The 27,135-nt window shown below is 47.4% G+C and overlaps 2 protein-coding genes across 5 annotated transcripts in view; one reads left to right on the top strand and one right to left on the bottom strand.

Moving 5' to 3' along the window:
- Window positions 1-85: 85 nt before the first annotated feature.
- NELFE (negative elongation factor complex member E) lies at window positions 86-18,554 on the bottom strand. 4 transcript variants are annotated; one of them, XM_081322006.1, is made up of 11 exons: window positions 18,466-18,554; window positions 12,176-12,271; window positions 11,356-11,428; window positions 11,104-11,249; window positions 10,790-10,864; window positions 8,021-8,055; window positions 5,906-6,135; window positions 4,407-4,551; window positions 3,417-3,471; window positions 1,518-1,620; window positions 86-359 (listed from the first exon to the last, which is right to left on the bottom strand). In XM_081322006.1, the coding sequence occupies exons 2-11, from the start codon at window positions 12,248-12,250 to the stop codon at window positions 286-288; spliced, it is 1,011 nt and encodes a 336-aa protein (XP_081178132.1). In that variant the 5' UTR covers window positions 12,251-12,271; window positions 18,466-18,554; the 3' UTR covers window positions 86-285. The 4 variants fall into 4 exon arrangements, with proteins under 4 accessions (XP_081178132.1, XP_081178133.1, XP_081178134.1 ...); XM_081322007.1 differs by lacking the exon at window positions 18,466-18,554 and adding an exon at window positions 18,188-18,304; XM_081322008.1 differs by lacking the exon at window positions 18,466-18,554 and adding an exon at window positions 18,066-18,084.
- Window positions 18,555-19,122: 568 nt separating this feature from the next.
- Window positions 19,123-27,135, top strand: part of SKIC2 (SKI2 subunit of superkiller complex) — a 51,914-nt gene continuing 43,901 nt past the window's right edge. Inside the window, exons 1-4 of the mRNA XM_081321987.1 lie at window positions 19,123-19,167; window positions 22,360-22,478; window positions 25,352-25,461; window positions 26,868-26,985. Of these exons, the coding sequence (XP_081178113.1) occupies window positions 19,149-19,167; window positions 22,360-22,478; window positions 25,352-25,461; window positions 26,868-26,985 (366 nt within the window). The 5' untranslated portion in view covers window positions 19,123-19,148. The remainder of the gene's footprint in view (window positions 19,168-22,359; window positions 22,479-25,351; window positions 25,462-26,867; window positions 26,986-27,135) is intronic.

Below are 27,135 nucleotides of genomic sequence, written 5' to 3'. Positions count from 1 at the left end.
ATTTAGAAAAATCTGAGTATCTACATTTCATCTATATTTTCTTTCGGATCCCACCCTAACCCCACCCCTTATATTTACAGAATCAACCTGTCTTCCAAGTTGGAAAAGCCTTGAGATTCAAACTTGTGTTTAAAAGACACCGAAAAGGACACAGTACTTTCCAAAGCCTCACTCCTAAACTGGAATTAGCGTGGTTCAAACGGTCTTTAAAAGCTAATATTTATTTGAATCTTTTAAGTGAAAAGGCAAAGAGAGGAAGGGGAGGGGGGGTGTTCCTATGCTGCTTCAGAAGTTCTCTTCTTTGTAGATGACCTGGGATCGTTTGTCCTGATGAGAACCATTGATGGGGTTTTTCACAGCTGAAAAAAGGAAAACGATACACATAAGGATTCCTAGCAAAAGATAAAATAGATTTTGGCTTCTCCCACTTCTGGCTTTACCTCCCCAAAAGAGAAAACATACAAAGCCTGTGGCCCTTTCCCCCACCCCAATTTGGGATGCAGAAATATTTTGGGAGGGACTTAAATCTTATTTATTTATTATTTATTTAATTAGTTTTCTATACCGCCCTATTCCCGAAGGACTCAGGGAATATTACAGGGCAATATTTAAAAGACAATATAAAATTAAGATAAAAAATAGAATTAAAAAGAATTAAATTAATTAATAGCCCAACAATAAAACAATGTTAAAAACTTGAAACTAAAAACCCCCTCAGTCCAGGGCAAATAGATCGAAAAGCCAGGTTTTCAGGTCCCGGCGAAATGAGCGTAGGTCGGGGGGCAGTCTGGAGTTCCACAGGTAAATTTTGTGACCTCCGATGCCAAATCCTAGTGACTGACGAGACCTAGGCATGTCTGATTTAGTCCATTCTCATCTTAGATTGTCAAGCACAAGCAGGCACAATGTAAAATGGCACTTAGATGGAACCCTGGGTCCGGGATATCTGAGGGAACACCTGCTGCCGGCATCAAGTTCCCTTCGTCCAGTGCGCTCCCACAGGGAGGGTCTTCTCAGGGTGCCGCCGGTAAAAGATTGCCGGAAGATAACACCCAGGGGGAGGGTCTTCTCAGTGGGCGCGCCTGCCCTCTGGAACCAGCTGCCCGTGGAGCTTAGGACTGCCCCCGACCTTTGTTCATTTCGCCGGGACCTGAAGACCTGGCTCTTCGAGCTCTCCAGCCCAGGCTGAGAATTTTAATTTTAATTGGGGTTTTAATTTTTTTCAGGGATTGATTTAATCTTTTTAAATTGTTTTTAACTTTTGTATCGATCTTTGTTTTAAATACCCTGTAAACCGCCCTGAGTCCTTCGGGAAAGGGCGGTATATAAATCCAATAAAATAAATAAATAAATAAATAAATAAAATTGCACAAGCAGAAAAGATTATTTAGGCTGCTTTCAACAGATAGATTAAAAATGGCCTGGGGACCTTGTTTGGTCATAACTCATCTGCCCTCAGAGGCTTTGCACCCTATTCTTGACCCCTCCCGTGCTTCTGTCTACATCCCTCTCCTCACCCAAAGTTCCCCACAAGGAATTGCCAATGGCCACATCCAGCATGGGCTGCTTGCGAGCGATGCTGACCGTCAACTTCACATCTTCTACGACGGTACCGTTGAGCTGGGAGGAAACAAGACACCCAATCACTCAAGAGCCCAGACCAACTTTGAGAAAGCAAGAAACTTCCATGTCTGGTAAAGGCCAATAAGACTTCACCATGCCAAGATCCATCATCCTATCTTGATCCATGAGGAAAAAAAGGGGGGGAAGGGGGCTGGTTCCAGCTATAATACAGGCTGCCCAGACAATTGCTGAATAGAAAATGATGGAGGGAACTGGTGCTCCAGCACTATTCTTCCTGATTGATTAAATGTATATGGCACTCATCTTACTGTTGAAGCAACTCTGGCTGGCTTACAAAGCGATTAAAAATATATATATAAAACCATTAAAATTAAAGGAGGTTAAATCAAGACTAGAAACCATTAAAATGAAGAGAAATTAAATAAAGACTAAAAACCAAGAGGAAGGGAGACACGGGGGTGGAGGTCTTCTCAGACACTCCCAGCACAGGCCACCTCCATCATTCATTCACTGCCTTTCTAATTTTTACAAATAACTTAAGGCAGCAAACATACCCAACACACCGTCCTCCTCCTATTTTCCTCACAACAACCCTGTGAGGTGGGTTGGATTGAGAGAGAATGACTGGCCCAAGATCACCAAGCTGACTTTGAATGGCTAAAGTGGGACTTGAATTCATGGTTTCCGGCTTTCTAGCCTGGTACCTTAACCATTAGACCAGTGATGGCGAACCTTTTTAGAGACCGGGTGCTGGGTGGGCGTGGCTGTGGTGGTCATGGCAGATGGGGTGGGTGTGGCCAAGGTGGGTGTGGTCACCTCAATGTTGCTCGTGGGGAGGAACGCCGGGGGGGGGCAAAGTTGGGGGAGATCCAGGGGGTCTCTAGCAGGTGGGGCGGTAGGCAGGAGGCTCCTCCTGTGGGGTGAGGTGAGGCAGGGCAGGGGTGCCGTTGCCATGGGGCAAGGCAAGGGCTGGGGCGGCTGCTGCCTGACACCATCGGCCCCCGCACACAGAGGCCAGCAAGCGCATGGGGGCCTACGGTGTCCGTCAGCAGCCACAGCCTGCTGGCCCCTCGACCGGCGCACTCTGGGGCTGCGCAGCCTGCCGCCAGCAGTTCAAAGAAGCCGCCTCTGAGCTGGATGGCCGGCTGAACAGCTGGGTCGGCCAGGAGGGATGGGACGGGGGGAGGAAATCAGCCATGCCGGGATGCATCCAGCCACATGGGGCCTCAGCGAGTTAGCAGGCAGCTGGTTGAAGAGGGACAGTTGCCATCTCCGGGGCATGGTAGAGCCTTGGTGGAGCAGTGGGCTAATGCCTCCTTAGGTAACACCAGCTGCCTGCAATTAGTGCAGGTTCGAGTCCCACCAGGCTCAAGGTTGACTCAGCCTTCCATCCTTCCGAGGTAGGTAAAATGAGGACCCAGATTGTTGGGGGCAATAAGCTTTGTAACAATGCCGCTTGGGGGGAGGGGCGAAAGCCCTAATAAGCAGGCATATACATAGAATGAAGGCTATTGCTAAGCACGTTGATTTGTGCTTTTTAGATTGTAAGCCGCCCTGAGTCTTCGGAGAAGGGCGGGATATAAATGGGATTAAAATAAAATAAAATAAAAATGGTGCCCACACAAAGGGCTCTGAGTGCCGCCTCTGGCACGCGTCCCACAGGTTCGCCCCCACTGCATTAGATCATTGTTGTTGTTGTTGTTAGCTGCGAAGTCGTGCCCGACCCATCGCGACCCCATGGACAATGTTCCTCCAGGTCTTCCTGCTCCTTTAAACCAGATAAGGCTCTCATTTTACTTCCGCCACCTATAAGAAAATCCCCTCTCCAATACCTGAGCAACAGCTTGATCTGCTGATTCGAGTTTGTCATAGGTCACAAAAGCACAGCTGAGGGTGGGGGAAAAAAAAGAGCAATTAGTGGGGGGGGGATGGAAAAGGTCCCAGGTGGCTAAATGCTTAGTGCAGAGGTGTCAAACCCAATTTCATTGAGGGCCGCATCAGCATTGCGGTTGCCCTCAGGGGGCCGGGTGGGTATGGCCAGGGCGGGCGTGGCCTACTGGGTGGGCGTGGCTAGAGTGCATATGGCCTACTGGGTGGGCGTGGCCAGCTCTACATCGTTCGCATCAAGGGTGCCTATGGGGGCCTGGGCAGGAGTGGGACAGGTCTGAGGGTCTCTGGCAGAAGGAGGGTCTCTGGGCCAGGGCCAAGGCAGTGGGGGCCGTTCCCTCACTCTTTCCAGGATGGCTTCGCGGGCCACATGAAACCACTTCGCGGGCCGGATCTGGCCCCCGGGCCTTGTGTTTGACATGTCTGCCTTAGTGGCACAAGGCACCATTTACCGAGGAACCACAGTCAATGTGGGTCGAAATTACAAATCTGTGTCTCTAATCTTAATGGAAAAAGAAGCAGAGGAAGGGAAGGGGAAGGAAACGAATCTCTGACCTCACTGTGGTTGCTTCTAGCAACAACCACTGATTTGGGTCATCGGTAAATATACCCTCCCGAAATTTTGGCCTCTTAACAACCTGGGAATTCACATTTTTCAGCACATAAGGTAGGATTATTTGCACATGTGTAATCATTCCTATACCCTCCACCCACTTTTTTTTTAAAGATGTTTTGCGTACTCAAAATTTAATCGAAATTCCTATCTATTACTTGTGCTATTGTATGCAACTGCTGGCACATAGCAGTGTTTTTCAGCCACCGCTTTTAAGATGTGTGGACATCAACTCCCCAAAATTTCCCAGCCAGCATATTGGCGGGGGAAGGGGAACGGTGAAGAGAGAAATATCAATTCCCAGGTTCCTCCCGCCACTCACTTCCGGACGCTGTCTACAGAGAGGTCAATGATCTTCCCGAAGGCCGAAAAAGCCGTGGTCAACATGGCTTCGTTCATATTTGTCCCACACACATACACCGTGTTCCCTTTGCGGGGGAGACGCCCCTCAGGGTTAGAATCTGATCCTGGATAACAAAGGGAGGGAGGGAGGGGGAGAGGGAGGGAGAGGAAAAAAACCCAGTTGAGAAACAATTAGTGGCTTTTGGTTCTGCCAAAGTCTTGCAAACCACACATAATTTCTTCTCCTCTTTTTTCCTGCAGAATCAATATTCCATATATAAAAAGGGTAAAGGTTCCCTCGCACATGTGTGCTAGTCGTTTCCTACTCTAGGGGACGGTGCTCATCTCCGTTTCAAAGCCGAAGAGCCAGCACTTGTCCGAGGATGTCTCCATGGTCATGTGGCCGGCATGACTGGACGCCAAAGGCGCACAGAACATTGTTACCTTCCCACCGGAGTGGTCCCTATTTTTCTACTTGCATTTTTACGTGCTTTCGAACTGCTAGGTTGGCAGAAGCTGGGACGAGTAACAGGCGCCCGCTCTGCTACGCGGCACTTGGGATTCGACCCGCCAAACTGCCGACCTTCTGATTGACAAGCTCAGCGTCCTAACCCACTGAGCCACCGCGTCCCTTTATTTCATATATACTTGTGTATAAACCCATCTGTGGATAAGCCAGTGCTTCAGTTTTTAACCAAATACTCTGAAAAAATGGGCCACCCATGGATAAGCTGACCCTTGACATTCCTGTATGCTTTAAATCAGGGCTTTTCAACCTTTTCATTCATTGTACCACTTTTAGGATATGGCAACATCCGAGTACCACCCGTCGCCTAGCTCCAGCCGTCTCTCGCTTAGGCTTCTGCGGTGCTGCCGCCGGTTCAGCTCATTCCCCTCCCCCGCTACCACTTTTCTAGGATGGTCGCGTACCACCTGCCAGGTGCCAATGTACCACAGTTAGTACCCGTACCACTGGTTGAAAAGCCCTGCTTTAAATTTCACAATAGGCTAATCTATGGATCATGCGTTCGTTTTGGGTTATTTACTCATAGATAAGCCAAACCCAATTTCTGGGGTGTATCCTGGCACCTGAAATTGTCTTATACGGTAACCGGTTCCTATTTACGACGGTTGCAGTGTCCCGAGGTCATGTAATCACCTTTTGCGACCTTCCGACAAGCAAAGTCAAACAGGGAAAGCCACTTTAAACAACCCTGTTACTTTAACAACTACAGTGACTCACTTAACAACCGTGGCAAGACTGTACAATGAGGCACCTAACAACTGTCTTGCTTAGCAACGGAAATTTTGAGCTCAACTGTGGTTTTAAATCGAGGACTATCTGTATATCTTTAATGAGGCGAGTAGTTTGCTATAGTCTGGTTAAGATTTCTGACTGTAGCGGAGAAGCTAGGAAATTGCTTCTCAAGTAACTCAGCCCAACAACTTTGCCCTCCCAAAGGACCAAGTATTCCTTACGGCGGAAGCCTTCTCTGTCCCGTTCTCGTTCACGCCCTCGATCTCGGTCCCAGTCTCTGTCTCTGTCTCGATCTCGGTCCCTGTCCCTGCTCCTGTCCCGGCTACGATCCCGCTCGTCGTCCCTCTCATATCCATGCAGACTTTCACTCTGGTCGGATTCTTTGTCTGGATCTCTGCCTTCCTCTGGCTCTTTCTCTGGGTCTCGCAGGCAATCGCTGGGGCTCACAAAGCTAGGAGAGAGCACGAAAAGGAGAAAATTGATTCACCAGAGGTTGCCGGCCACTCGGGGCTTAGTTCCTCAAATCGGAAGCACAGGGCACAGGAGGAGATAACTGGCACGAAACAGAACACCTGGCCTCGCAGGCGAAAGAACAATCAACCCTGACACACTTGCGTTCGTGGCTTGCTTTCAGTCTGCGAGTATCGTATCGCTTGCCTTTTTCTTTCTTCTCATTTTACTTACAGGCCAATTTTTAGTTTTCAGTTTTCAGTTTTTAATGTCTACATTATCATTTCCCCAAACGCTTCGCAAATGACCTCTGTCTGATCTCTCTCCATCCCTCGGGATAACCCTATTGCCATAATAAACATGATACCCCTCACAGTCTTACAAGACTCTACTGGGGCTCTTTTTTTAAAAGAGCCCCAGTTCCCAACCTCCGTCCGTGGCCCAGTGCCAGGCCATAGCCCATTTGGAGCCGGGCCACGGAAGTGGTGGGCGAGTGTGTACACATAGCTGCATTTATGAAAGCGGCGTGCTTGTGCGACCATCCCTTCCACCACCCCGCCGCCACCGCCTCCAACACCCCGCAGAGCCAGAAAAGTTGGAGACCACTGTTTTCAAGGACTGTCATTTGTAAAATAATAATTATAGGGCAGTTCTTCACCTACACACAGAATGATACTTTGCACTTCTGAACTACAGCCCAGCAAATATCCTGATCTGTTGACTCCTGAATGGTCTGAATGAAATCTGAATCTTGGGTTATTAGCAAAGAGCGTCAATAAAAGAATTCTCCTCTTCCAAAATTAGTGTTACAAGTACCCAAAAAAAATAAAATAACGAATTCTCATTTTCAGAATCAATTCTTAGGCTCCCCATTCCTTAATTCTAGGTGCATTTTTTTTTTCACATCAAGGAACCTGACAATTTATTTAGTTCGAACTAAATCCAACAAAATGAGAAAGTTACACTAAACAACGACAGTGGTACCTCAGGGCAAAAACACTTACCGTATTTTTCGGACCATAAGACGCACTTTTTTCCCCCAAAAGTGGGGGGGGGGGAACGAGGGTGCGTCTTATGGTCCGAAGGTGATTCGTATGGCCAGCCCCAACCTCCGCAAGTGGAAAGCAAGGGAGATTGCCAGGAGCACGAATCGGCATGTGCTGAGAAACGCCGATCTCACGCTCCTGCACTCTCCCTCGCTCAGTTTCAGCTTCCCTTGCTACAAGAGAAAGCAGGCTGAAACGGAGCGAGGGAGATTGCCAGGAATGCGCATCGGCTGATCTCGCGCTGCTGCAATCTGCCTCGTTTCAGCCTGCTTTCTCTTGTAGCAAGGGAAGCTGAAACCGAGCGAGGGAGTTTGCAGGAGCGCGAGATCAGCCGATTCGCATTTCTGGCAATCTCCCTCACTCCGTTTCAGCTTGCTTTCTGAAAGAGAAAGCCAGGCCGCAGGGCCGCCTCCACGGGTACTGCTCTAATGCAGAGAGGGAAGGACAAAGAGGGAAGGGAAGAAGGAAGGAAGGAAGGAAGGAAGGAAGGAAGGAAGGAAGGAAGGAAGGAAGGAAGGAAGGAAGGAAAGGACAATGGGAGAGGGAGGGAGAGAAAGAGAGAGAGAAAGAGAGGGAGAGAGAGAGAAGGAGAAAGAATTTTTTTTCTTGTTTTCCTGCTCTAAAAACTGGGTGCGTCTTATGGTCCGAAAAATACGGTAACCCATTATCATTTGGATTTCTCCAATGACTGAACTGATTCTGCTTGCCAAAGCTGGCATCAATGTGTGTGTGTGTGGGGGGGAATTATCCTGATAGTTACCATAAGATGGGTGACATATAAATTTATTTCATAAATAAAAGAATAAAAAATAAATGATGGCATGAATGAATGCAACCAACCTCTCATACAGATACTTCCTTTGGGGGCGCCGGGCCTAAAATGAAATATTTAAAAAAAAGGCTTATTAAGTGTGAAATTACAAGTTAACGTTGTAAAGTCTGGTGCAGTCATGTGATTTTTCGCTAAGTGACCACAGCGCTTAGCAAAAGACTTGGTACCTTACCAACCATGATGGTACCGATCACGATTTGCAATTGAGGAATGCAGATAGTCCTCAACTTATGACCACCATGGAGCCCAAAATCTCTGTTGCTAAGTGGGACAATAAAGTCAGTTTTACCCCATTGTATGGCCTTTCTTGCCACAGGTGTCAAGTGAATCGCTGCAGTTGTTCAGTTACTAACATGGCTGTTAAGTGAATCTGGCTTCCCCATCAACTTTGCCTGTCGGACGGTCGCAAAGGGTGATCGCATGACCCCAGGGACACTGCAACCACCATAAATATGAGCCAGTTGCCAAGTGTGACTTTTGCTCACGTGACCATGGCAACAGTCATAAGTGTGAAAAAGGGTCATGTCACATTTTTCAGTGCTGTTGTAACTTTGAACGGTCATTAAATGAAGCGTTGTAAGCTGAGGACTACCTGCACCTGTAGATGCACTGCTTTGAATTGTTTAAAGCAGAGGTCCCTAACCTATGGGCTGCGGCCGGGCCGCATGAGTAATTGGGCAGTGCACACGTGCGTATGCGTGTGCTCACTCCCCCTCGTGCCACCATTGTGCAAAGGTTGCCGCTAGTATCGTGCAGGGGTGGTGTCATGAACCTTGTGTGGGTGGCAGCAGCACCGCAAGCAGGCCGCAGCACAAACCTCATGTGGGAGCGGTGGTATGATTGTCGTGCTGGTGGTAGCATTGCTGCAAGCCTGGCGGCGGCACCATACACCTCACACAGCTAACGATGTCGCTGAGAGCCTCGCTCGCATGCTCGCAGCCGTTTGCATGAGGCACAAGCTTGCAGCCTGTTTGTGTGCATGCACGCACGTGTGGCCATATTCGCGTTTGCGCATGTAAGGCACCTACCCCTCCCTTTTCCACCAGGTTGCCAACCCAGAAAGGTTGGAGAGCCCTGGTTTAAAGCAAAGCCGAATGTAAATCTAATTTAAAAAATCCTAATAGCTTTGGGCTGTGAGAAAAGTCACCATGAGATCTAAACATGAGGAAGGGGATGGAGGAATTGTGGCCAGGTGAAAACTGAGGAGTGTTTTTTTTTTACTTTTGGTTGCTTTTCACAATGCATTCCACTCTATTACCACCCTACTAATCTATCCCAGGATAAAGAATTGGTGAAATGACTAAAAGCTCTCACAGATTCCTCACAAGGTGAACCAATGTTGTTAGTTCTTCACGAGCCCTGGAGGCGCAGTGGTTAGAATGCAGTACTGCAGGCTAACTCACTGCTCACTGCCAGGAGTTCAATCCTGTCTGGGCTCTGAGTCCTCAGGGAGAAGGGCGGCATATAAATTTAATAAACCTTAATTTAATAAACTTCAAGGTTGACTCACTCTCCCATCCTTCTGAGGTGGGTAAAAGGAGGAGCCAGATTGTTGGGGGCAATATGCTTACTCTGTACAACCACTTACAGAGGGCTGTAAAGCACTGTGAAGCGGTATATAAGTGCTAATGCTATGAAAGATGGCAGAGATCCATCGAAGGGTCACATTTGGCACCTTATGTTCTATATGCCACATCTGCTAATCTTTTATATTTCACATTTCATACGTACATAGATACATACATATAGTAAGGTAAAGGTTCCCCCGCACATGTGTGCTACTCGTTTCCGACTCTAAGGGGCCGGTGCTCATCTCCGTTTCAAAACCGAAGAGACAGCGTTTGTCCGAGGACGTCTCCGTGGTCATGTGGCCGGCATGACTAGACGCCAAAGGTGCACGGAACGCTGTTACCTTCCCACCGTAGTGGTCCCTATTTTTCTTGCAGTTTTACGTGCTTTCGAACTGCTAGGTTGGCAGAAGCTGGGATGCGTAACAGGCGCTCACTCTGCTACGCAGCACTCGGGATTCGACCCGCCAAACTGCCAACCTTCTGATCGGCCACTGCGTCCCTTACATACATATACATACATATTATACACACACACACACACACACACACACACACATACATACATATATGTGTGTGTGTATGTTCAGTTAAAAATGTTTAAAATTATAACTTTTTTTTAAGGAGGCAAGAATAATTAACCTTGTAAAAAATGGTTGACAAAGGCAAAGGGAGCAACCTATCTTCCCTGCCTGTCTGATGGGTCGTAGCCACTTTCAAAAGTAACCTGGCCCTATGCCAGGGGTAGGCAACCTCGGCTCTTTTATGATTCGTGGACTTCAACTCCCAGAATTCCTGAGTCAGAATTCTGGGAGTTGAAGTCCACGAGTCATAAAAGAGCCGAGGTTGCCTACCCCTGCCCTATGCCATGTAGGGCTTTATAAATATAACTAACATCTTCAATTGGACACAGAAGCAAACTGGCACCCAATGCACTTTGCGGAGCAGAGCTCTTACATGTGTCTTCCCTTTGGGCACCCAGTATAACTCATATGGCCGAACTATGAACCAGGTGAAGCTTCCGGATAGTTTTCAAGAGTAGCCCCAGGGCACATTGCAGTAGTCCAAACGGGAGATGACCTGAACTTGAGTGACTGAACGGATATTCTGTACTGTTGAACGTCTATTTTGAACCGCTGAAGGGAGAACCACGCAACCACTGACCTAACCAATTTCCCACCCTGATTGGGGAATTGTTATCTTAGTTACCTCTCGGGAATCATCATCTGCTGAGACACTGCGCTGAAAGGGCTGGTAAGTTGGGGCAGATCCCTTCTTGGTCTCCTAAAAGACAGACAGGCATTAAAAGCAAGCTAAAAGCAACCCCAACCCACTAGACCAGGGCTGTCCAACCTTGACAACTTTTAAAGACCTGTGGACTTCCATTCCCAGAATTTCCCTAGCCAGCCATCCTGGCTAGGGGATTCTGGGAATGGAAGCCCACAGGTCTTCAAAGTTGCCAAGTTTGGACACTCCAGCAATAGAATATTTCTTCGACACCTCCTTGCATTAACCCAGCTTACTTTCGGCTTCACCTTCCGAGTCCAAGAGCGTTTGAATCCCGAGTTCTTGTTCTCAACTTTTATAGCACTGATGGCCCCCGTCTTCACCAGCATTTTGGCTTGTTCTGTGGCTGTGGCGGTGTCGACTACCGGCTGATCTGAGATGGCTGGAAACAGGGAAGAAAGGAAAAAACTGCTGTCCCCAAATGGCCAACATTGGCAAGAGAGCACTTCACTCATAGCAGCCCACGTTTTCACAAAAGTCCGACTTACATCGCTTAATTCCTCCCTGGACAGCCTGACTGGTTGAACCCTGTTGCTTTTTTAAGGCCATGAGGGCCTTTTTCTGGATGGGAAGAAGAAGGAAAAAATAAAGTCAGTACAAGATAGACACAGTCTAACTTCCCTCCCTTCCCCAAAAAGAACTAGTCTCTTTATTTCCTATTGTATGAAAACATCTGGCTGACGTTTACATCCTTGACCTACAGCCACAATCGAGCTCAAAATTTATGTCACTGAGACAGCTGTTAAGTGAGTTTTGATCTATTTTACAACCTTTCTGGCCACAGTTGTTAAATGAATCACTACAGGTTTTTTTTAATCCCATTTGTATCCCGCCCTTCTTCGAAGACTCAGGGCGGCTTACAATTTAAAGCACAAATCAAATGTGCTTAGCAATAGCCTTCATTCTATGTATATGCCTGCTTATTAGGGCTTTCACACACACCCCAAGCGGCATTATTACAAAGTCAGCTTAATTGCCCCCAACAATCTGGGTCCTCATTTTACCTACCTCGGAAGGATGGAAGGCTGAGTCAACCTTGAGCCTGGTGGGATGCGAACCTGCACTAATTGCAGGCAGCTGGTGTTACTTAAGGAGGCATTAGCCCACTGCTCCACCAAGGCTCTTGTTTAGTTGTTTAGTTAGTAACACGGTTAAGTGAATCTGGTACCCCCAGTGACTTTGTCAGGTCACAAAAGGTGATCACACGATCCCGAGACACGGCAACTGTCGTAAATACGAGTCAGTTGCCAAGTCAAAGACTACCTGTATTTGTAAGAATAATTTCACCCTCAAGCTGAACAAGCTGACCTTTTTCTTGAGTTTGGCAAATTTCTTCTGCAGCGCTTCCTCATCTTCTGTCAACCCAGGTGGCAAAACAATCATGATGGAACAGTACAGTGCTGGCTAGAATTGGAAGCCAAGGAAGGAATCAGTCAGGTAAAGCTTGGTGTTTGATTACTGATGCAGGCAGGGCACCCTCAGAATTGGCAAATACACATTAACATATTTTACTTTTCATTTAACATTCATGTATTTTATTGATGCATTTTTCTTAGAATGTACAGTGGTGGCCAAAATTGTGGAAAGTGTATTTTGGGAAAAAGTGTATTTTTGAGGTTTGATGGCTAATAACCATAAAATTTGGTAGTACCATAAAATTATATATCAATGGCAAGATAATTTAATGAAGAATGTAATGCCACAAAGTTTATTCAATTACTGTATCTGTACTGCATTCTATGAAAAGTGGTAGCCAAATAACCAGAAAAAGGAAGCACAACTTGCTTAGATTTGTATCAGGTAGCTTTCCCTCATCTGATTGTAGCCAATGAGCATGGTTTAGAGAGCCAATCAGGTGTCATCTCGTTTTGGCAATGAGCCAATCAGATCACAGTAGGATTCAGTTATTGATGTCATGTATTGAAGCTGAGAGGAGGATATTTGTCAGTGTGTTATGTGATCGCTGTCAATTTGCTTGGGGTTTTTTGTGTTCTTTCATTTACTGAGCTTGTGAAATGTAATAAAATTAAAGAAATGGTGCAAAGAGTTGACTGGTTGCCCAGAAAGTGATGTAAAATAGTATTATTAAGTGAACAAGGCTAAAGTTATAAAGAAATCAGAAGAAAAATTGGTGGAAACTTATTATTATTTATTTTATTTTTGGGACTTATATGCCGCCCTATCTCCCGAAGGACTCAGGGCGGCTAACAACAATAAAAGACAATAATACAAATGTTAAAAAAGATTAAACTAACAAGCCCCAATGCTAAAATTAAAAATATTCTATTTAAAAATCCCTATCGTCAGTTCAGGTCAGCCTGATGGAAGAGAAATGTTTTAAGACCACGACGAAAGGACCGGAGATCCGGGGCCATCCGGAGCTCAAGGGGAAGTTGATTCCACAGGGCCGGCGCTCCCACAGAGAAGGCCCTCCCCCTGGGGGTCGCCAGCCGACATTGTCTAGCCCACGGCATCCTGAGGAGGCCTTCCCTGTGTGAGTGCACTGGGCGATGGGCAGTCGTTCCTGGCAGCAGATGGTCCTGCAAATATCCCGGGCCTAAGCCATGTAGGGCTTTATAGGTAAGAACCAGCACCTTAAATCTCACCCGGAGGACAACCGGTAACCAATGCAGCTCACGCAGGAGGGGTGTAATATGGGAGTATCGGGATGCTCCCATCACAACCCACGCAGCCGCATTCTACACCAGCTGGAGCCTCCGGGTGGTCAAGGGCAGCCCCATGTAGAGAGCATTGCAGTAATCTATACGGGAGGTAACGAGTGCGTGAGTGACCGTACGTACAGCATCTCAGTCCAGATAGGGGCGCAACTGGCACACCAAGCGAACCTGGGCGAATGCCCTCCTGGCCACAACTCCTATATGATCTTCAAAACTGAGTCGTGTATCCAGGAGGACGCCTAAGTTGCGCGCCCTATCAACGGGAGGTAACACCTCTCCTCCCATAACCAAAGACGGAACCTCTTGGACTAAACGAGAGGCCAGTACGTAGAGCCACTCAGTCTTGGCCGGGTTGAGCTGGAGCCTGTTCTTCTCCATCCAGATTCGCACCGCTTCCAGGCAACGGGACATCACGTCGAGAGCATCACTAGATCGGTTCGGGGTGGAGATGAAAAGCTGGGTATCATCAGCATATTGATGATACCTCACCCCGAAACCATGGATGATCTCACCCAGTGGCTTCATATAGATGTTGAACAGGAGGGGAGAGAGGACCGACCCCTGGGGCACCCCACAACTAAGGGGCCTCGGGGTTGACCTCTGCCCTCCTGTCAACACCGTCTGCGAACGGCCCGAGAGGTAGGAGGAGAACCACCATAAAACGGTGCCTCCCACTCTCAAGCCCCCAAGACGTCGCAGCAAGATACCATGGTCGATGGTATCAAAAGCCGCTAAGAGATCTAATAGGACCAGGACAGAGGAATAACCCCTATCCCGGGCCCGCCAGAGACCATCCACCAGGGCGACCAATGCTGTCTCCGTGCTGTACCTGGGCCTGAAACCCGATTGGTACGGATCCAGATACTCAGTTTCCTCCAGGTCCAAAGGGAGCTGCCGTGCCACCACGCTCTCAACGACCTTTGCAAGAAAGCGAAGGTTGGAGACAGGATGAAAGTTATTTAAAATAGCTGGATCCAAGGCAGGTTTCTTGAGGAAGGGCCTCACCACCGCCTCCTTCAAGGTGGCAGGGAAGCACCCCTCACTCAAGGAAGCATTGATAACTGCCAGGAGCCAGCCTCGTGTCACCTCCCGAGCCGCATAAACCAGCCAGGAGGGACACGGGTCCAACAAACACGTGGCAGCACTTAATCTCCCCATGATCCTGTCCACTTCATCCGGAGTCACAGGATCAAACTCCTCCCAAATATTATCGGCCAAACCCATCACTTCCTCCTCGTCAGATACTGCCCAGTCAGAGTCCAGACCAGCCTGAATCTGAGCGATTTTATCCAGCAGATGCTGACTCAACTCCTCGGCCCGTCCCCGCAAGGGGTCCTCCCCCATCCCCTGATTTAAAACGGAACAGGTCACCCTAAACAGGGCGGCCGGGTGATTATCTGCGGACGCAATGAGGGCGGTGAAGTGAGCGCGCATGGCACAAAAAGGAGGCTTAAGGGTTTTCTTCTTAAACATTTTAATGGGTTAGGAAGGGGGGAGGGACGTAAGGCCCGGCAGAAAGATGGGGGGATTTTGCCGGACCTTCCTCAGTCCAGGTTGGTAGACGGTCGCGGCGACCGGGGGGGGGGGCGGGTCTTGGGGCCCGAGGGGATGGGGTGGGGACAGCGATCCCCACGGTGATTGGGAATGGCGGCAGACGAATGAGCAGAGGGCCATATCGAAATCTGGGATCGCGCCCCCGCTGTCTTCCAGCGGTGGCGCGCTCCGACCCTCTGGTTTCATCCTGCTTTTCCGGAGGAGGGGGAGGACAGGTACCTGAGCTCAGGCTGGTCTATTTGAAAGCCAGGTCTGTTATCTGATCGAGGAGGAAGGCGCAGACCCGGCATGCATTACGGAAACTTGATTGGGTCCAGAGGGAGGAGTCCCTTTGATTGAGTTATGCCCACCAGGTTTCCGTGTGCTTCACCAGCCTCGGGCTTAGGGTAGGGGCGGTGAGGTGGCAGTTGTTATTAAGGAGGCCCTATGTCCGCGGGAGGCCACTGCCCCTCAGATAGGCGGATGTGAGTCCCTCCTCCTGAGGTGGGGCCCTGGGGGTCAGTTGGGCCTGTTGCTTGCGTATCTTTCTCCCAGCTGCGTGGCAACGGCCCTGCCCGAGCTGCTCGACGCTCTCTCGGGGCTGGCGATTGAGTTTCCCAGACTTATGGTTCTGGGGGATTTTAACCTGCCCTCCCTGGGGGGGGGGTGCGTCGGGGGTGGCCCGAGAGTTCATGGCTTCCATGACGGCCATGGACCTGACCCAGATTATTCAGGGTCCGACTCACGAGGGGGGAATCACGCCCGACCTTATTTTTATCTCTGGGCAGTGGCTTAATGGTCTGGGTGGGGTTTCTCCAATCTCTCAACCCCTTTCATGGACAGACCATTATCTCCTGCGGCTGGGCCTCCGTTATGCTACCTCCCGCTGCTGGGAGGCAGAACCGACCAGGTGGTTCCGCCCCAGGCGCCTGATGGACCCGGATAGGTTCCAGACGGCGCTTAGACTGATTCCTGCCTCCCTTTCCCACAGCCCGGTCGAGACCTTAATTGACGCCTGGCAACGGGCTGCTTCGGAGGCTCTCGACCACGTTGTGCCTTTGCGGCCTCTGACCCGGCGCAGGTCCCGGTTGGCCCCTTGGTTTTCCGTGGACCTGCGGGAGATGAAGAGCCGGAGGAGGGGCCTAGAGAGCATTTGGAGGTCCAGTCGGTCCGAATCTGACCAAACACAGTTCAGATCTTTTTTCTAGATCTTACCTTGTGGTAACTTAACACAAAGGTGGGATTTCTACTGTACCCTTTTCCCAAAAGGTTTCCACAATTTTTAGCCACTACTGTACAGCACTGCAGTTTCTAATTTTTTTTTATTAAAGCAAACCTATTACAGGTACTCGACTTACCACCACCACCGAGCACAACCTTTATGTTGCTAAATGAGAGTTTTGAGTCATTAAGTCAGTTCCGACCCCTTTTTTTACATTTCTTGCCACAGCTGTCAAGTGACTCACCCTGCAGTTGTTTAGCAACAAGGTGGTTAAGTGAATCTGGTTTTTCCCCCTTGACTTTGCTCGTCGGAAGGGGATGGCAGGACACCTGGGGGGACGCTACAATGGTTGCTAAATATGAGCCAGTTGCCACGCATCTGAATTCTGATCGCATGACCACGGGGGGGGGGGGGGTGCTGCAACCGTCGTAAGTATGAAAAACGGTCATTGGTCACTTTTTTTATTTTATTTATTTATTTATTATATTTTTATACCGCCCTTCTCCCGAAGGACTCAGGGCGGTGTACAGGGCAATAAATATAAAAACAGAATACAAAAGTTAAAAAACGATTAAATATTATGCCCAAGTTTAAAACAGTAATTAAAAGTCATATTAAAACCCCAACCCTAACCCATCAAACCAGGTCAGATTGCTCAAATAAATACGTTTTTAGATCGCGCCGGAAGGAGCGAAGGTCGGGGGCCATCCGGAGCTCAACCGGCAAGCGGTTCCAAAGGTCTGGCGCGCCCACAGAGAACGCCCTCCCCCTGGGGGCCACCAATCGACATTCTCTGATCGGAGGCACCCTGAGGAGGCCCTCTCTGTGGGAGCGCACTGGACGGAGGGAAGTTGACGCCGGCCGCGGGTGTTGCCGTAGGTAATCCGGACCCATGCCATGTAGGGCTTTGTAAGTCATTACCAACACCTTGAATCTCACCCGGAGGACAACCGGCAGCCAATGCAGCTCACGGAGCAGAGGTGTAACATGGGAGTATCGGGAAACTCCCAGCACAACTCGCGCACCTGCATTCTGCACCAGTTGGGAGCCTCCGAGTGGACTTCAAGGGCAGCCCCACGTAGAGAGCATTACAGTAGTCTAGACGAGAGGTCACGAGCGCATGAGTGACTGTACGCAAGGCATCCCGGTCCAGATAGGGTCGCAACTGGCGCACCAGGCGAACCTGGGCAAAGCCCCCCCCCCTAGTCACAGCTCCAATATGCTCTTCTAAAGAGAGCTGTGAGTCTAGACCAGGGGTAGGCAACCTCGGCTCTTTTATGACTCATGGACTTCAACTCCCAGAATTCTTGAGCCAGCCATGTTCTGCTGAGGGCTGCTCTTGAAGTCAATCCAGAAGTTACAATAGTTGAATACAGCTGCTCCCTTGCTGCAGTCAACACCGTATAGAGCAGGGGTAGGCAACCTCGGCTCTTTTATGACTCATGGACTTCAACTCCCAGAATTCCTGAGCCAGCCAAGCTGGCTCAGGAATTCTGGGAGTTGAAGTCCATGAGTCATAAAAGAGCCGAGGTTGCCTACCCCTGGTCTAGAAGGACCCCCAAGTTGCGCGACCTATCTACAGGGGGGTAATAGCTCACCCCCCATGGCCAAAGATGGGATAATCGGAATTTCCCGGGATGCCGGCACGAACAGCCACTCAGTCTTATCAGGGTTGAGCCAAGCCCGTTCCTCCCCTGTTCCTTTCCCCCCCAGTGCTGTAACTTCAAACGGTCAGTAAAAGAAACCGTCGTAAGTCGAGGACTACCTGTACGATCTCTCTGGATTGGGCTGCAGTTTCAGACTCCGTCTAATCGCAGGGCTTTCCCTCCGCCCCAGCTGGGGAGATCCCCTAATAGTGGATTTGTGGGCGTGTCAGGGACTTCTTACCTGCAAAGGCTCCAAATTGGGGGGGGGGGGGGGAAGCCGCAAACTCGATCTGGCCGCCGCCTAGGAACCTCCGGAGCAACGTAACGTTTCACACCGGACCCTCCCACAATGCACCGGGAGCCAGCCCTCGCGCCCCCCCCCACCACCACCACCCCAGCTTTCCCCGCAAAACTGGCGCCGAGCCGTCCCAAGATGCATTGCGGCTCAGGACAACGCAGAGCGTAACGACGGTTCGGCACCCTTGCTTTGATTTTTCCCCCCCCCCGCCCCCCACTCACCGGTTGTTTCTTTTTTTTTATGGTTTGCCTTTCAGTCTAGAATCCTTCCCAAGATGGAGGAGGAGGAGGAGGAGCAGGAGCAGGAGGAGGAAGAAGAGGAGGGAGGAGGCGGGACTTGCGTAAACCGCTGAGAGACGCGAAAGCTATTGGCTGGAGAATAGGGGAGCCCGCCTCTTCTGGAGGCACGAGAGCGGAAAAATAGGCAAGGAAAACAAGAGAGGGCCTTCTCGATTTGCATACTAGGCTCTGATTGGCTTGAACCACGTACAGCGGTGACGTTCGAAGCACGGGATGATCCGAAACCAAACAGTTTTTGAACACGATTTGAATATCCAACCGCTCATTGGCTGGCTTTGGGGTTTGGGCGGAACAAAGCACCTTCGATTTGCATACCGCCCCGCCATTGGGCAGCTGCTGTTGCTCGTTTAACCAATCCGTCCTTCGTTCGAAGCGAAAGTCATTTTTTTTTCCAACCAGACTTCCGCCCTTCCTTCGATTGACCAACCCCGTTTCACTTCCGCTTACTGACGTGTGACGACAATCTTTACCGCCACCTTGAGAAACAGGGATTGACCGGGTGTACCTTCAACTGCCCTTTTTGAAGATGGAAGGTTCCGCCCTCAGTATGACAGCCCGGAGGGAGAGTTTCCGGGTCAGTCCTTGAGCGAACCGTGGCAGCTGAGATGGATCTGGAGAGGATAGGTGAGGACGGGCTAGACACCCTCCTGCGTCTGACTGAACTAATATAATGGAGCCTTTTAAAATCTATAATAAGTTGGAAGGGACCTTGGAGACCATCTAGTCCAACCCCCTGCTCAGGCAGGAAACCCTATACCAGGGGTAGGCAACCTCGGCTCTTTTATGACTCATGGACTTCAATTCCCAGAATTCCTGAGTCAGCATAGCTGGCTCAGGAATTCTGGGAGTTGAAGTCCATGAGTCATAAAAGAGCCGAGGTTGCCTACCCCTGCCCTATACCATTTCAGAAAAATGGCTGTCCAGTCTCTTCTTAAAAACTTCCAAGGTTGGAGCATTCACAGCTTCTGCATGTGCAAGATGTTGGGACTCTAGAAAAAATGCAGAGAAGAGCCACAAAGATGATTAGGGGGTTGGAGGTTGCAGGAATTGAGTATACTCTAGTGAAAAGAAGGGGAGACTAGGGGAGACATGATAGCAGTGTTCCAATATTTGAGGGGCTGCCACAAAGAGGAAGATCAACCCATTCTCCAAAGCATGGATGGAAACTAATAAAAAAAATTCTACCTAGAACTAAGGAGAAATGTCCTGAAAGTGAGAACAATTAATCAGTGATATGGCTTGCCTATAAGAAGTTGTGGTTGCTCCAAAAAACTGGAGGATTTTAAGAAGGGATTTGTCTGAAATGGTATAGTTTTTTCCTGCCTGAGCAGCAGGTTGGACTAGAAGACCTCCAAGTTCCCTTCCAATTCTATCATTCTGTATTATTTTGTATTCTAAACAGAGGTAAAAATGTCAGCAGTGCAGCTTTTTTTTCATGAATGCAATGAGAGGATAATTGAATCTGCAGCAGGTTAGAGAAATCAATTGTCTAGCAAATAAATAAGTAATAGTTTTATTTACATGCTATTTGTTTCTTTGCTAAATGTTTAAGTAATCTCAGTCGTCCAAGCAAAGGTAGGTGTAGTACAAGATGTGAAAATACAAATATTGTGATCCTCAACCTTGAAAACTTTTTAAGATGAGTGGACTTAAACTTCCAGAATTCCTCAGCCAGTATACATGCTGGGCAGGAAATTCGGGGAACTGAAGTCTACTCATCTGAAAGTTGCAAAGGTTGAGAAACACTGCATCAATAGTAATGTATTACTGTAAAATGACAAGAGCCACAAAAAAAGTTATATTGCAGTTTTGAGGAAGGAAACTCCAAGAACCGAGCAGTGAACCCCAAGATCACAAAGCCCCTTGCCTCTAGACCTGATGAAAGAGCCATGTCTTAAAACCTTTCCTGAAGTAGAAGCTATGTGGGCTTTCAGGAGGGACTCCTTCACTTACGATGTGTCTAACCAACGTAATTCTTGCCTATAGACTCTGATGCTGTATTTATTTATTTGTTTATTTTTTCGACTTATATACCGCCCTATTCCCGTAGGACTCAGGGCGGTTTACAGGGCAATTAAAATCATACCGTACAAAAGTTTTTTAAAAAAAATTAAAACAATTAATTAAATGTAAAGCCCAAAGTTTAAAAATTAAAACATTTAAAACCCAATTAAAACCCCTCAGTCTAGGCCCGACAGCTCAAAGAGCCAAGTTTTCAGGTCCCAGCGGAATGAGCGGAGGTCGGAGGCAGTCCTAAGTTCCATTGGAAGTTGGTTCCAAAGGGCAGGCGCACCCACAGAGGCGGCCCTCTCTCTGGGAGTCACCCTCCGGCAATCTTTCACCGGCGGTACCCTAAGAAGGCCCTCTCTGTGGGAGCGCACAGGATGATGGGAAGTTGATGCCGGCAGCAGATGCTCCCTCAGATAATCCGGACCCAAGCCATTTAGGGCTTTATAGGTCATCACCAGCACCTTGAATCTCATATTGTAATCAATATGTTAAATCAGGCGGTTCAGACTGTATTTATTCCGCCAAACCCTAGGGTTCCGTGAAATGTTCATAAAGTTCCAATAGAAACTGGGGATGGGGAAAGAGTTAACTCCAACACAACCGACTTTTGGCCAGTAGAGCTTTGCTTCTTAAGTAGAAGTTCCAGGATTTTTTTTTTTACAGATTCATGGCCCGAAAAACTTTGAAAAACCTGTTTTAATTTACTAAAGGACTTGTCCTTCTCTCACAGTTGAATTCACCACTGAGTCCTGTAAAGATAGGGGCTTCTGTGTGGGAGAGATGGTTTATTTCAGCTAGGAATGTATTACGATTTTTTTAAAAAAATCTTTTGGATGTCTCAGTTCTTGTAGTTATGCTGGTATATACGCATCTTTTTTTTTCCTTTTTTTTTTGAAGAGCTTCAGCATGAGTCAAAATTAAACATCAAATTTCTTCCAAAGCCATGTACTTCTGTGGGCACATGAAGTGAAGCAAAATTCAGAGAGTTGTATAGGTGGAGAAACAAGAAATCTTGGGAGAGCAGCTGGGTGATCTCTTACATTTAAGATGGGATCAAGATTTTTTTTTTTGATAGACCATGTGTGAATGAATGAACCTTTATTATCAAAGTACTTGTATAACAGTGAGATTGGCTGAGCCTCCCTTCGTGCCCCCCCCTCCACAACTCACAGTGACAACAAACCCACCATCTTGTTACACCATGTGAGCTAATTGCACAACACACCAGCCTCGCAAGTCAGTCATACACAAGAGTTATTTCCGGTTCAGGAGCCTGACAGCCCACGGATAGAAGCTGTTCTTCAGCCTGTTGGTGCGGCTGGCTATACTCCTGTATCTCCTACTCGATGGTAGGAGAGTGAAGAGGAACCGACCAGGGTGTGAGGCGTCCCTGAGAATTTTCCTCACTCTTCCAAGGCAGCGGGCCCTGGCGAGGTCATCCAGCGGTGTCAGGGGACAGCCCACGACGTTTTGTGCTGTGCTGTGTTTTCTTGGTTATAGGAGATCTTGACAATGGTTCAGTTGTGAATTCTTGTCCTGGGTAAAAATTGGGTTCAGTCATTTAAATTGTCTGTTCCAGTTCCATAATCAGGAGTATCCATAGGGAGAGGAGGCATAAAAATCAGCATGATCATGGCCTTAACCCCTTCCTTCACAGATATTGCCATTTTGCAAATGTTGATCCTCACCTGTTGTCTCACACAGTAGTCTCAGAGTGTATTATTTTAAAGCAACGGGTGCAGAGTTCTGACTGAAGGGTAGCGATAGATTGTCTTAACCTATCTTTGCTTCATTGTCTTCTTCGAGTCCTCCCTCCCCGAGGACCTTTAGAGTTGCCTCTCTCCATTTTGGAGGTTGGATGTGCTGGTCGTTTTGAGCTCATCACCCAAGAGGAACCCACCAAAGAAGGATTTCCACTGACCACAGTGAGTACAGTAGCCCTTCCTGTCCTGAAAGGAGAGGCAAAACCACAATGTGGCTCATTTGGATTTTGACTTAGGAGGTTGTGCAAAGTCAGCCACTGCAATTGGTAATCCGTAGGAAACCTAAAATAATAATCTTTTTTTAGCCAGATAAAAAGATTTTGAGTTAAGCTTGGGGAGACTCCTGTTCTCGTCCTCCATCAGCCACAGAAGCTCTCTGTGGGATTTGGGGCCAGTCCCTTTCTCTATGCCGACAGCCAGTGTGAAGTATAGACCAGGGCTTTTCAACCAGTGGTACGGGTACCACCTGTGGTACATTGGCACCTGGCAGGTGGTACGCGACCATCCTAGAGAAGTGGGAGCGGGGGAGGGGAATGAGCTGAACCGGTGGCAGCACCGCACAAGCCTGAGTGGGAGATGGCTGGAGCTGCAGGGCTGTCAGGGCTCAGCAGAAGCGCCAGGATCAGTGCCGCTTTCCAGCTGATCGGCGCTTCTTCGGGGCTGTCAGGGCTCAATGGAAGCGCCAGGATCAGCACCAGGCTCCAGCTGCAGCTTGGTGCTGATCCTGGTGCTTCTGCTGAGCCCAGAAGAAGCACCGATCAGCTGGAATGCTGCAGCATCTCCAGGGTCTTGCGATTTACATTCAGATGCTTGGCAACTGATTCATATTTATGACGGTCCCAGGGTCATGTGAAGTGACCAAAACCTGCTGCAACCACCCAGCAGAGTGGGGGGGGGGAATAAAAACCAAACACCCACCCCCGCTGCCAATCCTCAACAGAAATGCTCACAACAATGAAAACCTCGGACAGGAGGAAGAGCGCTGCCGGCCGACCGGGCAGGCAGGCGTCTTGCTCGGCTGTGGCTTCGGGGGCACTTTTTTCAGTGCCATTGTAACTTCGAACAGTCACTAAGCGAACTGTTGTAAGTCGAGGACTACCTGCACTTTATCACTTTTTTCCTTTTTTTTGTCAAGTTTTTGACACCTTGCTAGGCGACTGGTGGTACTCAGATGTTGCCATATCCTAAAAGTGGTACAATGGGTGAAAAGGTTGAAAAGCCCCTGGTATAGACAGTCCTCGTGTCAAGGTCATTATAATTTAGTGGCTGACCGGTGGAAATGATATATAGAGAATGAGTCAGCAGAGTATTTTGGGGTAGTATCTCTTTAAGAGACTGTGCCTGAGGAGAATGGCAATTGGAATCTTTATCTCACTTGATGAGCTTAAATGGACTCCAGAAGATGGTAGAGGACAGGAAGGCCTGGAGGAACGTTGTCCATAGGGTTGCAATGGGTCGGACACTACTTCGCAACTAACAACAACAACAAATCTCACTTGAACCCTTTGAATGTAACTGACTACCTTGTATTCTGTATGCTCCTTGAATGTTGTTGTTTCATATTGTATATTAAACCACAATTCTTTTAACAAACCGCTGTCAGATGTTTATGCTCCTGTGTTATCACACAAAGAAGAAAGAAAAAGGCTGCGATAATTTATATTTTAAACAACACTTCACCTTACAGCAGTTCATTTAACGACTGTTCAAAGTTGTTAAAACGGCACTGTTCAAAGTTGTTCAAACGGCACTGCAAAAAGTGACTTATGACCATTTTCCACCTTTGCAAAGCATCCCCATGGTCACATGATCGAAATTCAGACGCTTGGCAACGGATTCATATTTATGATGGTTGCAGGGTCTCGGGGTCATGTGATGACCTTTTTGCGAGTTTCTGACCAGCAAAATCAATAAGGAAGCCAGATTTGCTTAACATGCATGTCATTCACTTAACAACTGCAGTGATTCCCTTAACAACTGTGGAAAGAAAAGTTGTAAAATGGGGCACAATTCACTTAACAAATGTCTTGCTGAGCAACAGAAATATTGGGCTCAGCTGTGGCCACAAGTCGAGGACCACCTGTAATGGAAAAAGTGCTGGGTTATGAATGGGGAAACCCCAATTAACTTTATTAAATTTATTGAATTTATTCGCACACCCATGTCACCCATAAGATAACCCTGGGCAGCTTACAATGTCAAAAAGAATAAGGTAAAGGTAAAGGTTCCCCCGCGCATGCGTGCTAGTCGTTTCCAACTCTAAGGGCCGGTGCTCATCTCCATTTCAAAGCCGAAGAGCCAGCGCTTGTCCGAGGACGTCTCCGTGGTCATGTGGCCGGCATGACTAGACGCCAAAGGCACACGGAACGCTGTTACCTTCCCACCATAGTGGTCCCTATTTTTCTACTTGCATTTTTTGCGTGCTTTCGAAGTGCTAGGTTGGCAGAAGCTGGGACGAGTAACAGGTGCTCACTCTGCTACGCGGCACTCGGGATTCGACCCGCCAAACTGCCGTCCTTCTGATCGACAAGCTCAGCGTCCTAACCCACTGAGCCACCACGTCCCTTTTATTCAAAAAGAATAAAACAGTACAAAAACATATCTAAAATAAGAACAAAACACTCTAAAAATACAAATTCTCAGTTCTAGTCCACCCTGAACCATGGAGACTCTCTGGAAGGTTGGGATCAGTCATTCTCCACCACATTTGCTATCTCAAATGGTGGATGTGGGAAGAATTAGGAGGAAAGTGTGCAGCCTGTGCTATCTTGAGTCCCTAGAGATTAAGTTGTTATTCTAACAAATCTAATGATGTTTCTTTGGCAACAGTACAAAAGTGGTTTGCCCCTGTTGTTGTTGTTTTTTTCCCCCCCAGAATATTTTTCAGCTTCCCAGTGAAACCTATAGCTCTGGAAATCTCTGGTAGTCTCTTACTGAAGAAGTACTGCTTAGTTTCTGAGCTGTAGCAAATACGATTTGCGGATGGTGTTAATAAGAAATGATACATCTTCCCTCATTTTTGCCTACCTTCTCAGTTGCCACATGGGCTGCCCCCGTACGCTGAGGATCTGTCCTCGGAATTGGAGCAGCATTATCTCAACAGCCCGGAATGGCTTCCCATCCATGACTTTGAAAGGTCTCACAGGTGAGCCCCTGGTAGCTGGCGTGGTTGCTTGCAAAATGCAAAAGGAGTGAGAAAAAGCATTGTTAGAGACACACACACATCCCCACACACACACTTCATGGGTGTGTTTCTGTTGCTTCCCTCTGGGAGGAGGTTTCAATGTATTTCTAGCAGGACTACCAGATTCTGTAACAGCTTTTTTCCCTATGCCATCCATCTGGTAAACTCGCAAGATTTGTTTTTCTCGGCATGTATATGTACACATCTGAACCAGACTGTGTTGTTTCTCTGGGTCATATATGTTTGTGTATGTAGGCATATGCATAATTATTTTTTGTCATGTTTATGCAGTGTATATTGGAGGTGGTTACCCTTTGAGAGCTGTATGCATCGAAATCTCATTTTAATGTATGCTGATTAATGTACACTTAAAGTGACTATAAATCTATTTTCTATTCCTTTCTATTCTATTATTTTATATCTTCTATCTTTTATCGTCTATTCTATTCCATTTCATTCTATTCTGTTCTGTTCTATTTTCTATTCCATTCTATTCTCTTCTAATCTTCTATCATCTTCTATTTTTTACTCTGTTCCATTTCATTCTATTCTGTTCTGTTGTATTCTGTTTTATATCTTCTATTCTATTCTATTCTATTCTATTCTATTCTATTCTATTCTATTCTATTCTATTCTATTCATCTTTTATCCTCTATTCTCTATTCTATCTTCTATTTTCAAATCCATTTCATTCTGTTCTGTTCTATTCTCTATTCTATCTTCTATCTATTCTATTTTCAATTCCATTCCATTTCATTCTATTCTGTTCTATTTTATTTTATATCTTCTACTCTGTTCTGTTCTATTCTGTTCTATTCTATTCTATTATCTTCTGTTCTATTTTCAATTCTATTTTCAAATCCATTCCATTTTATTGTATTCTGTTATATTCTATTCTATTTGATTCTATCTTCTGTTCTATTTTCAATTCTATTTTCAAATCCATTCCATTTCATTACATTCTGTTCTATTCCATTCCATTCTATTCCATTCTATTCTATTCTATTCTATTCTATTCTATTCTATTCTATTCTATTCTATTCTATTCTATTCTATTCTATTATCTTCTATTATCTTCTATTATCTTCTATTATCTTCTATTATCTTCTATTATCTTCTGTTCTATTTTCACTTCTATCCATTCTATTCTATTCTCTTTTATTCTGTCTTCTATTCGATTTTCAATTCCACTTTATTCCGTTCCATTCCATTTTATTCCGTTGCATTCCACTCCACTCTACTCCTACTCCTACTCCACTCCACTCCACTCCATTCTGCTCTGGGTAAGGTGAGTAATGGGATCATCTGTAGCAGAAGGAGGGTCATGAAGTCAAAATAGTTTAACTCCACCTCTTATCCTGAGACAGGTTCTGGCCCCGAGAGAGAGACATCCAGTCACTCTTCGCACTAGAGGTCACGCCTGTACACTCCACTCTCCGGGCCCAGCGCAATCCCACCACTGGGGAGCTGCTGGGTTTTAAAGAGGTGAGAGATGCTTTCTTCTCCGGCAGCCCCAAATAACCCTTTGAGTAATGAGTTCCTGCTGTGTTGATGTGCCCGAGCATGCTCCTGTTGGCCTCTCTTATTTGCTGTAGATATATTTATGTAAAACTGTTTCGTGTCAGCGTTTCTGAC

Source organism: Vipera berus (assembly GCF_964194415.1).
Source record: "Vipera berus genome assembly, chromosome: 2".
Taxonomy (NCBI): domain Eukaryota; kingdom Metazoa; phylum Chordata; class Lepidosauria; order Squamata; family Viperidae; genus Vipera; species Vipera berus.
Note: the sequence above shows the minus strand (reverse complement) of the source record. Positions and strands in the feature narration are given on the sequence as shown.